At 35.5% G+C, this 11,322-nt stretch overlaps 1 protein-coding gene across 2 annotated transcripts; it reads right to left on the bottom strand.

Moving 5' to 3' along the window:
• Positions 1-1,704: 1,704 nt before the first annotated feature.
• On the bottom strand, positions 1,705-11,291 carry LOC105328890 (cyclic nucleotide-gated channel rod photoreceptor subunit alpha). Of its 2 annotated transcripts, XM_011429920.4 has the most exons (6): positions 11,034-11,291; positions 10,856-10,867; positions 7,298-7,309; positions 4,335-4,444; positions 3,732-3,949; positions 1,705-3,619 (listed from the first exon to the last, which is right to left on the bottom strand). In XM_011429920.4, exons 1-6 carry the CDS (start codon positions 11,169-11,171, stop codon positions 2,130-2,132), a joined length of 1,980 nt encoding a protein of 659 aa, XP_011428222.3. In that variant the 5' UTR covers positions 11,172-11,291; the 3' UTR covers positions 1,705-2,129. The 2 variants fall into 2 exon arrangements, with proteins under 2 accessions (XP_011428222.3, XP_065930864.1); XM_066074792.1 differs by lacking the exon at positions 10,856-10,867.
• Between the last annotated feature and the right edge of the window lie 31 nt (positions 11,292-11,322).

Raw genomic sequence — 11,322 nt, forward strand, 5'->3', positions numbered from 1 at the left:
GGACAGAGTATAACAAATAAAATATATAATATTAATGTATATTATACAACATTACTATTTTTAGAAAGGACACTATATAATATATAGATTTGAAAAATTCTAATTGTGGCAGATGTACCAAATATACATCTATGTTACAAGTTTTACAGAAGTATTACAGAGTAAGATTTGAATAAAAGAAAGTGGATAAAGAGGTAACTGCAATAATGTCGACATGTTTTAAATTGCAAGGATTAATGCAAATTAAAAAAAATAATACGTAACGAAATGCGTTCAGAATACATTGACTTATCAAGTTATATTTACATCGCCCTGGTGTCTTTTTCTCTGATAACACTGCGAATGTAATACATAGTCTAATACATTTCATCATTGATGCCCTTTTAAAATATTTTATTGTAAAACTGCTAAAAGTTTTATAAATATAAGCAGTAAGGGGTCATTCTTTGAATGGTCAGGGTGATCGAATCGATCATAAAGGTCCCAAAACTGACATTAAAGGGGGCACTGTCATGATTTCAACCGAAATCTTTCACGTTTTTCTTAGACGAACCAGTAACAGTCAACCAAGTATACAACAACCAAGTGAATTGACCAATTTACCGGTAATTTACTTAGGATGTATTTGTATGTGTGTGTGTGGGGAAGGGGGGGGGGTATGAGTTGGTGTTATGGTAGTCTAGGACACAAAACTTTAGAGCTTCCTCGATCATTATAACCATGTACTCAATTTGTCTTTTCGATGTATAGTACCATAGAAAAAAATATATATCAACTCTAACACTAATACAACTTGAAAGTTTCTGAGAGGAAACTGAAACATACTCAAAGAAGATGGGTGGATAAGGCGTGTAAAATGCCCATACGCGGTCGGACAGGCTACTGAAAAATTAAAGTATCAATAATTCTGATGGTTTTTTTTTAAATAATTGAAAACAATATATATTTAACGAATCATTGATTTTTAACCTATAGGTATGTTCAATACTTGGAATATGTTGACTCAAACAGGCGTGTACGTATCAAAACCTGCAAATACTGTCATTTTTTAGAACTTCAGGGCAATTTCTTTTATAGAGTGGGTCTGTGCTCCATATTTTTCTCATAGTCTAATTAAGGTCAATTGGAAAACTAACCGATTTCAATCAACAAAAACGTGGAGAGATGACCCACTATACATTAAAAATATCATTTTGTATCCCAACAATTGAACGTTTTGAAAAAAAAATAATACAAGTCCGGTAGTTCGTGGCCTTAGTCACACATAATATTTAAAAAGCCAACTTTGTTGTGTCTGAAATGGCTCAGTGGTTAGAGCACCTGGCATAAGCTAACCTTATATATCTAGGATTTTTATGTTACGGGTTCGATACCACCAAAATTTCCGACAATATTTTATTTTCTTATTTTTTGTTAAATATATTAAAAACTGACTAAAGTTAGAAATTTTGCTTTTGCAAAGTTTTATTATAATATATTTGAATAGATTTAATTGGGGAAAAATAAATTCAAAATTGTATTTCACTACTAAACCGAATGGGCATTTGCGCCATCTTATTCCCCCATCTTCTTTATATCAAACAGATGACAGATATTGCACAGACACCATTTGCAAAGGGACATCTGAGTGACCTGGGAGAATTTATATTAGACAGACAGTGTATTTCAAAAAGACTTGTGGTTCACTTAGGAGTAACAAATAAATACTTTGGTTAATTCTCTTTATCTAAACAGATACCTATAGTCATCTTTCACAATAATCATATAAAGTTTGGCAAATTGTAAAAACAGTATAGTTTTACAATGAAAGGTATCAAATATTTACAGAACAGACTGGGACGGAAACCATTTATGTAACTTAATTATAATAATATAAACTACTTCCTGCATGTAACACTACAATTTTGTGCAAGCCATGATCACAAGAGAATAAATCAATTGTAAAAATGAATTGATTCAAGTCTTTTTTAGGGTGTCTTAAGGTGGGTGTTCCATTTCTATGCTAGTTAAGAATGTCACTGATGCACTGATCCTACCACATACAGGGATAAGCATGTACTCAGGACAGTCATTCTTGCCATTCTTCTTTGTTCAGCATTGTCAACTTTAAACATTATAGAGTATCAGGATCATTTGTCTTCATTTGCTAAAATAGCACTGCTTTTCTTTGTCTCCTCTGTAGTTTCCTTTGTGCTGCTGTCCTTCCCATGTATGTTTGTAATTGACTTTTTGCTGTTTGTGGAGGGCTTCACCCCTTTGTCTTCAGTGGAATTCTTTTCCTCTGTCACTGGTGGTTGGGTTTCCTGAGAGGCAGGTGTCCCTTCTGTATCCTTGGTTGATACTTTATCAATCAGTTTATTTACAACTTTTTGTAGGTCATCCACAGCATCTGCAATGAGTTCAATCTTCTTATCCAGATTTTGTTGCCTTCGTTCCTCACGTCGAGCTGCTTCCTCATCCAGTAAATTGTCTTTCCTTAAAATGTTCTTTCCAATTTCGGTCAGACTCTTTCTAGCTTCAGGGTACTCCCTCAGGGCATCAAGTAGATCAGTCTTGCTCAAACAGAAGAGATCAGAAAACCCCACACTGCGGACACTGGCAGTCCGTCTATTTCCAGTTTTGTTACCAGGAAGATTAAGAATGCTGATTTCCCCAAATGTGGCCCCTTCCTCAAGGGTTACAAAAACTACTTTTCCATCCTCTGAACACACCTCAAGTTTTCCTTTCTTGATGATGTACATTTCTTTGCCAATGTCACCTTTTCTGCACACATAATCACCTGGACTAAAAACCTGAAGTTTCAGTTTTAAAACAAGTTCTACCAAAACTCCTGGCTCACAATCTGAGAAGATTTTGACTTGCCTGAGTGTTTTTAGATGAACATGGATACAAATTTCTGCACGCAATTTTTCTGGAAGATGTTCCAGGTTTTTGGAGTCGTCTACAGATTCTTTATTGTTCCATGTGTAATCAAACCATTTGACCACTCTCTCCTGTATTGGACCAGTTACCTGTCGGACTTCCATGTAACGTTTCACCGAGTCTACTTTGTGTTGAAAGTCGTTACGTGCAGCGTCCATCTCATTGATCAAAGCTCCAACATTTCCAAAAATGGTAGCAAAAATCAACACTCCAATCAAGCTGCATGTAATGCAATAGATAAAAGACACTGTCTTCTCTGGGTAAGCAGTGTCACCTATAGTGGTCAAGGTAAGAGTGGACCAGTAGAAACAGAACACATACTGCTTCCAGAAGCTGGAGAAGTTGGGATCAGTTACATCAGGGTAGGTCCATCCATCACTGCCAAAGCCCAGGTACCGACTCAAGGCAAAGTACAGGCAACAATTCCAGTGAATAATGATGATGATGATTAGAATAAGATTGGCCACACGTAGAAGATTTGGGTAGTTAGTATGGGTTTCTGCTAGATTGAAAAACTCCCGTAACCTCCAGACCTTGAGGCATTTGTTCACTCTTAGAAAAGCATTATAGCCGACAAAAAAATAGAGAATATCAAATGGAAATATGCAAACAAGGTCTATGATGAATTTCCATGACTTCAAATACCGTTTCGTTAAGGTTCTGACATTACGGCATAACAGCCCTTGTTCAAGGAACCCTGTAAAAGATAAAAGACATTCTATGGTCGGGAAGCATTTTTATGCTATGATGATCTATATGCATTTGATAGCTAGATTTCTGTTAGAATTAAATGCTGTGTGCACACTTACCTACTCGGCTTATCATGTACATGTCAAATATGTAGATGAAATCAAACAGGTAGTCAGGAATGAACCAATAATGCACAATGTCCCTCACTTGCAGTTTGTCATAGAAACAGCCTCTCATGATAACAATGATGAGATTGTACATGACAGCACAGGTGACAATAAAGGACCACCAGTAGTAAGGGGGGTTGGCAGGGTTGATCACAAGCTTCTTCCAGAACCTGACAATCAATATCAAAATTCTCTAGAAAATGCAAACCAAAAAGTATGTACCAAACATATCTGAATTTCAAAGTCCAATGACTTTTACCAAAGATTAAAATACTTTTCATCCATACTATTAAAATGCAAATGTATCATCTCATTATCTAATTAATAAAAACAGCTAGAAATCAATGCTGCACCAGTTAACCTTATGTCAGGGTTCCTAATACTCTCATATTAAGCATTAATTTTTGTGGCCAAAGGTAAAAAAATATTTTCACGTAAAAGATCAAAATTAAGGTGCTAATGGGATATACCAGGTAGTTACTGCAACCTGAATCCTCAGAAACTCTGCCAATTAAATTACAAATTAGGCATTAATAAAATTGAGCAAAGTCTTACGTCAAAGTAAAGATTTCACTGAAATCATGCAGATAATCGTCTATTTCCCTAGCTGTGACGGTAAACCTCTGAAGGAATGGGTCATCTTTCTGAGTACTTCCCCTTCTTACCTATTTATTAACAGCAAGGAGAAAGCAAACAAAACCATCATGAATAGATACATGTAACTAAACATCAAATGTTATTAATAGTTGGACAGTACATGTACAGATAATTATTTATTGCATCAGTCTAGCACTCAGATTTTCAACTTCAAAGACCTAATGATATTCAGTCAGGTGTTCCTGACAGTTAAGTGATCAATTGATGCAAGGAAAGGAGTCAAACAGCTGTTTAACAAGTCAAGGGAGTAATACTGTGAGTCATACAGAAGTTATACAAATCAAGGGATCAATACCAGGAGTCATACAGTTGTTATACTAGTCAAGGGATCAATTCTAGGAGTCATACAGTTGTTATACCAGTCAAGGAATCAATACCAAGAGTCATACAGTTGTTATATCAGTCAAGGGATCAATACAAGGAGTCATACAGTTGTAATATCAGTCAAGGGATCAACACCAGGAGTCATACAGTTGTTATACTAGTCAAGGGATCAATTCTAGGAGTCATACAGTTGTTATACTGGTCAAGGGATCAATACCAGGAGTCAAACAGTTGTTATACAAGTCAAGGTATCAATACCAGGAGTCATACAGTTGTAATATCAGTCAAGGGATCAATACAAGGAGTCATACAGTTGTAATACTAGTCAAGGGATCAATACAAGGAGTCATACAGTTGTTATACCAGTCAAGGTATCCATACCAGGAGTCATACAGTTGTAATATCAGTCAAGGGATCAATACCAGGAGTCATACAGTTGTAATACTAGTCAAGGGATCAATTCTAGGAGTCATACAGTTGTTATACTGGTCAAGGGATCAATACCAGGAGTCAAACAGTTGTTATACAAGTCAAGGTATCAATACCAGGAGTCATACAGTTGTAATATCAGTCAAGGGATCAATACAAGGAGTCATACAGTTGTAATACTAGTCAAGGGATCAATACAAGGAGTCATACAGTTGTTACACTAGTCAAGAGATCAATACCAGGTATATACTAGTCAAGGGGTCAATACTGTGGTTTCATTAATATTCAAGGGTATCAATTTTCGTGGATAAAGTGAAAATGACAGTTTCAAGGATACGTAACTTCGAGGCCAATGACCCTATCAATACAAAATCTTAATAGAAATTGCACTTCAATGAACATTTAATTTCGTGAATCAACTTAACAACGAAATCCACGAAAATTGGTATTGAACGAATATTGATGAAACCTCAGTACCAGGAGTCATACAGTTGTTATACAAAACAAGGTATCAATACCAGGAGTCATACAGTTGTTATACTAGTCATGGGATCAATACCAGGAGTCATACAGTTGTTATACTAGTCATGGGATCAATACCAGGAGTCAAACAGTTGTTATACCAGGCAGTCAAGGGATCAATGCCAGGAGGCATACAGTTGTTCTGCCAGTCAAGGGATCAATGCCAGGAGGCATACAGTTGTTCTGCCAGTCAAGGGATCAATGCCAGGAGGCATACAGTTGTTCTGCCAGTCAAGGGATTAATACTGGGAGTCATACAGTTGTTATACCAGTCAAAGGATCAATACCAGGAGTCATACAGTTGTTATACCAGTCAAGGGATCAATACAAGGATTCATACAGTTGTTATACTAGTCAAGGGATCAATACCAGGAGTCAAACAGTTGTTCTGCCAGTCAAGCGATCAATACCAGGAGTCATACAGTTGTTATACTAGTCAAGGGATCAATACCAGGAGTCATACAGTTGTAATACTAGTCAAGGGATCAATACCAGGAGTCATACAGTTGTTATACCAGTCACAAGAGCAATACCAGGGGTCAATACAGTTATCTTATACATGTCAAGGATTAATACCAGGAGTCATACAGTTGTTATACCAATCAAGGGATCAATACCAGGAGTCATACAGTTGTTATACCAGTCAAGAGATCAATACCAGTTGTTATACCAGTTAAGGGATTAATACAAGGAGTCCCACAACTGGTACACTATACAATGGCTTTATACCACCAGTCATACAGCTGTTAAATACTATTAAAGTGATCAATACAATGTGTTATTCAGCTGTTACATACCAGTCAAGGAATAAAAACAAGAGTCAGTTAGGAATCAAATATTGAATGTTTACTTTTGGATATTGTCAGTCCTATATCACACAAAGCTGAGGCAGACAAACTGAATACCATTACCAAGCACTAGCTATAAATAAATATCTCCAATATCAAACCAATCCATTACTGACCATTAGTAATGTGTTTCAACCATGAATACAAGAGAGGCCGGGGCTACAACCTACTAGTAGGTAAAGGCTTCAGTCAAAGCCTCAAGAGTATCTAGCTTTTTCATTAGTTAGGGGCTCAGAGTTACATGTATCTATTATATAGGACAAAGCAAATTATCCAAAATCACAACTAATCATGCATAGAAAGTACCAAGTTTTATAAAATATTAATACAAAGGGACATTGATTTTGGTAAGTAAATGTAATGAATGGTTTTAAATCATAAATTATGAAAGGTAATAGTTAACTCTTAATGTTGCTTGCCCTCTCCTGACCTGCTGATGAAAAAAGATGTTCTAGAAAGACATCTGAGCATCATCTGGGTTTTTATTTCTAGTTCTTTAAAGTATAACATAGTTTTCTATGAATTAGCTTGCAGATAAATGATCAGCACTTCTTTCATGCAGCACAATATTAAAAAAAAATTTCCAATTTCCCTTGCTACATGTACATACCAAACTTTATCAGGAGATGGCAAACAAATATGTACTAGTGTTGGTCTGAAAATATTTCTAAAAAGGGTTATATATTTAAGGAAAGTTACTTTTAACAAATAGAAAATTATTATTAATAATATACTTACAGACGCCCTTCTCTGTGATGATAAAAAAAAATGTTAACATTAATTAAATGCTACAGACATACGAAACAAAATTTTAAAGAGTGCTTATCCCTGGTTTCTCTCAAGTAGATGAGATCAGTCATTGACTTCTCCTTAATATAAGATGGGACACTGGAAAGGCCAGTCCATCGCAGGTTAATCCCACGTGTTACATGTATCTGTTGTACCGCAGATAGTGTCTTGTCTTCCGCAACACCACACACAACATCATGTGACCATGCACAGAGGGGATTGAACCAGTGACCTTTGGGTTACTGTTCTAACACCTATGACCACTGAGTCATGTGTGATATTTTGATAAATAAGACCATAGAAAAAAAAATTTTCAACCCATACTGTTAGTCTATATACATTTATTAAATCCTTATTAGTTAGGCAAAAAAAAATTTAAACAATCAACTGAGTAAACAAAAACTTTTGATACAGGGAATTTGGCAAGATTCTGCTTGGCTAGGATGTTTAAGGACTAAAATCTTCACTAGGAAAAAGCCAAAATATCCTAGCTATAATTTGAAACTTCCCAGATTATAAAAGAATTCCATGATCTATTCCTTGTTTATGAAAATTGACTAAAGAGGTGGAAAGTGAAAAAAAAATTGCAGAATTTCTTTGATGATTATTATAAACTGATATGGTCTCAAAAACAATACTAGCCCAAGATCAATTCTCGCTATGCACTGTTGTACAGTATGGAAGACATTTTTTCAAATATTTTAATAATTGAAAATAAATGTACGCAACTTTAAACAAGAGGCCCAGGGGCCACATCGCTCACCTGAGCAACAATTGCCTTAATTCTGATCAAATTAGCATTACAGTATCAAAATATCTTAAAAACTAAGTACAGTAGATCTTGCTAAAAAAAATTGAAAATCTGCCAATTTTTATCCACCTCTTCTTTTTTTTTGGTAAATACCAAGCCCCTTTTGTTGTTGTACCTGTAAGAAGATTTTTCTCTATTCCTATATACACCCCCCCCCCCTTTCGTGGCCCCACTTTTCTCTACGGAATCATGGCTCCATCAAACTTAAATCTGCATAACCATAACCGGTGCTTTCACAAGTACTGAGTTTAGGACCGAAAACTTTCCCATAATATTTTTAAAGATTTTCTCTATATATTCCTATGTAAAAATTCAAACTGCCATCATGGCCCCGCCCTACCACTAGGGACTGTGATTTTGCAAACTTGAATTTACACTACCCAAGGATGCCTCTTCACAAGTTTAAGCTTTTCTGGCCAAATAGTCTTCAAAAGAAGATTTTTAAAGATTTTCTCTATATATTCCTAAGTAAAAATTCATCCCCCATTGTGGCCTCACCCTACTCCTGGACTATTATTTAAACAAACTTGAATTTATACGATCTGGGGGTGTTTCCACTCAAATTTGGGCTTTCCTGGCCTAATAATTTCGAGAAAAAGATTTTTAAAGATTTTCTCTATATATAAAAATTTATCCCCCATCGTAGCCCCGCCCTACCCCCAGGGACCATGATTTGAACAAACTTAAATCTACACTACCTGAGGATGCTTCCATTTTAATTTGGGCTTTCCTGGCCTAATAGTTTTTGAGAAGAGAATTTTTAAAGATTTTCTCTATATATTCCTATGTAAAATTGGATCCCCCTATTGTGGCCCCACCCTACCCACAGGATCCATGATTTGAACAAAATTAAATCCACTCTACCCGAGGATGCTTCCATTTTAATTTGAGCTTTCCTGGCCTAATAGTTTTTGAGAAGAAGATTTTCTCTATATAATCCTACATTGTACGGTATGTAAAACTTGATCTTCCAATTGTGGCCCCACCCTACCCCCAGGGACTATGATTTGAACAAACTTGAATCTACACTACCTGAGGATGCTTCCATTTTAATTTGAGCTTTTCTGGCCTGATAGTTTTTGAGCAGAGAATTTTTAAAGATTTTCTCTATATATTCCTATGTAAAACATGATCCCCCTATTGTGGCCCCACCCTACCCCCGGGGACTATGATTTGAACAAACTTGAATCTACACTACCTGAGGATGCTTCCATTTTAATTTGAGCTTTTCTTGCCTAACAGATTATGAGAAGAAGATTTTTTAAGATGTTCTCTATATATTCCTATGTAAAAATCCATTCCCCCATTGTGGCCCCACCATACCACCAGTGACTATGATTTGAACAAACTTGAATCTACACTACCTGAGGATGCTTCCTCTTTAATTTGAGCTTTTCTGGCCTAATAGTTTTTGAGAAGAAGATTTTTAAAGATGTTCTCTATGTATTCCTTTGTAAAACTTGATCTTCCAATTGTGACCCCACCCTACCCCCAGGGACTATGATTTGAACAAACTTGAATCTACACTACCTGAGGATGCTTCCATTTTAATTTGAGCTTTTCTGGCCTGATAGTTTTTGAGAAGAGAATTTTTAAAGATTTTCTCTATATATTCCTATGTAAAACATGATCCCCCTATTGTGGCCCTACCCCCGGGGACTATGATTTGAACAAACTTGAATCTACACTACCTGAGGATGCTTCCATTTTAATTTGAGCTTTTCTTGCCTTGTTTATGAGAAGAAGATTTTTAAAGATGTTCTCTATATATTCCTATGTAAAAATCCATTCCCCCATTGTGGCCCCACCATACCACCAGTGACTATGATTTGAACAAACTTGAATCTACACTACCTGAGGATGCTTCCATTTTAATTTGAGCGTCTTGGCCTCCACACAAGTTTAAGCTTTTCAGGCCTAATAGTTTTTGAGAAGAAGATTTTTTAAAAATACCAACAAATTTTCAATAATTCTCAATTATCTCCCCTTTAAAGAGGGTGTGGCCCTTCATTTGAACAAACTTAAAAAAAAATCCCCTTCACCTAGTGGTGCTTTGTACCAAATTTGGTTGAAATCTGCCCTGTGGTTCTTGAGAAGAAGATGAAAATGTGAAAAGTTTACGACGACGACAACGACAGACAACGGACAAATTGTGATCAGAAAAGCTTACATGAGCCTTTGGCTCAGGTGAGCTAAAAAACCCTTATCTGAACAAAAAAATTTATAGAGCACAAATGAAATCATAAATTTTTTCATAAAAAATATATTTCTTTGTGAACAAATCTCATTGTGGAGAGATTTCTCTAAAGTTAAAGATTTGTTTATTCAAATTGATTCATCAATATTACCTTTTGAGTGAAATTTTGAATTGAAATCTAAAAGCTCTTGAATATACATAGTTATACACACATGTACGAGTTCTGAATCATGTACATACATGCACAAGCATGGAGATCACGCAATTGTCTTAACAAATATTGTGCAAGTCCAGATTTAATATGCCTCAAACACATGACTTGTTGAATTGTTTTTCATACAGTAGTAAAATTTATTTTCAACTCACTGTGGCAGTCACCACACACTTCGCAACTTTATCTTTAAGATAAAAATTTAACATAAAGTTTCTGTATTTAAATCAGTTTAACAATTTTATAACTGAACAAAACAATGGGTTGAAATTCTATATAACTACTTACCGTGTTTTTCACCTGGAAAATAAAACAGTAAAAAGTTCATTATTCATTTCCCTTTTATTTGAGTGTCGTTTTGGCAAAACCTGAGTAAAAATGAGTTGTAGATATATACATGTATCCATTACATTTATAATAAGTGTTGAATGACGAAATAAATTGAAACCATCTTATTGCAACTTACTTTTTTAATTGCTTTATTCCATTTATTTGGTCCAGCAATTTTAGCTATAGCTTTGTTATCTTTGCTTTCTTTGTCATCTTTCTTTTCGTTGTCGGCGTCATTTTTGCCTGGGGTTATTTTTGGCGGCATGTTCACCATGTATAAATACTTCAAGTTACCACGATGAATAAAGATCCAGCACAAAACATACACATACTTAGTCTATATTTTCCCTACGTACTTGCATTTGTCAGTGCTTGAGGAAAACTGAATATGAACAGAAGCCGGATATTACGTCATACTGGATGAT

The sequence above is a fragment of the Magallana gigas genome, chromosome 2 (genome assembly GCF_963853765.1).
Source record: "Magallana gigas chromosome 2, xbMagGiga1.1, whole genome shotgun sequence".
NCBI lineage: Eukaryota > Metazoa > Mollusca > Bivalvia > Ostreida > Ostreidae > Magallana > Magallana gigas.

Coding starts and splice junctions, on each gene's coding strand:
- LOC105328890 (XM_011429920.4), bottom strand. CDS start 11,171: ATGGTGAACATGCCGCCAAAAATAACCCCAGGCAAAAATGACGCCGAC. Junction 3,950..4,334: donor AGTGAAATCTTTACTTTGAC/GTAAGACTTTGC, acceptor ATTGATTGTCAG/GTTCTGGAAGAAGCTTGTGA. Junction 3,620..3,731: donor GTACATGATAAGCCGAGTAG/GTAAGTGTGCAC, acceptor TATCTTTTACAG/GGTTCCTTGAACAAGGGCTG.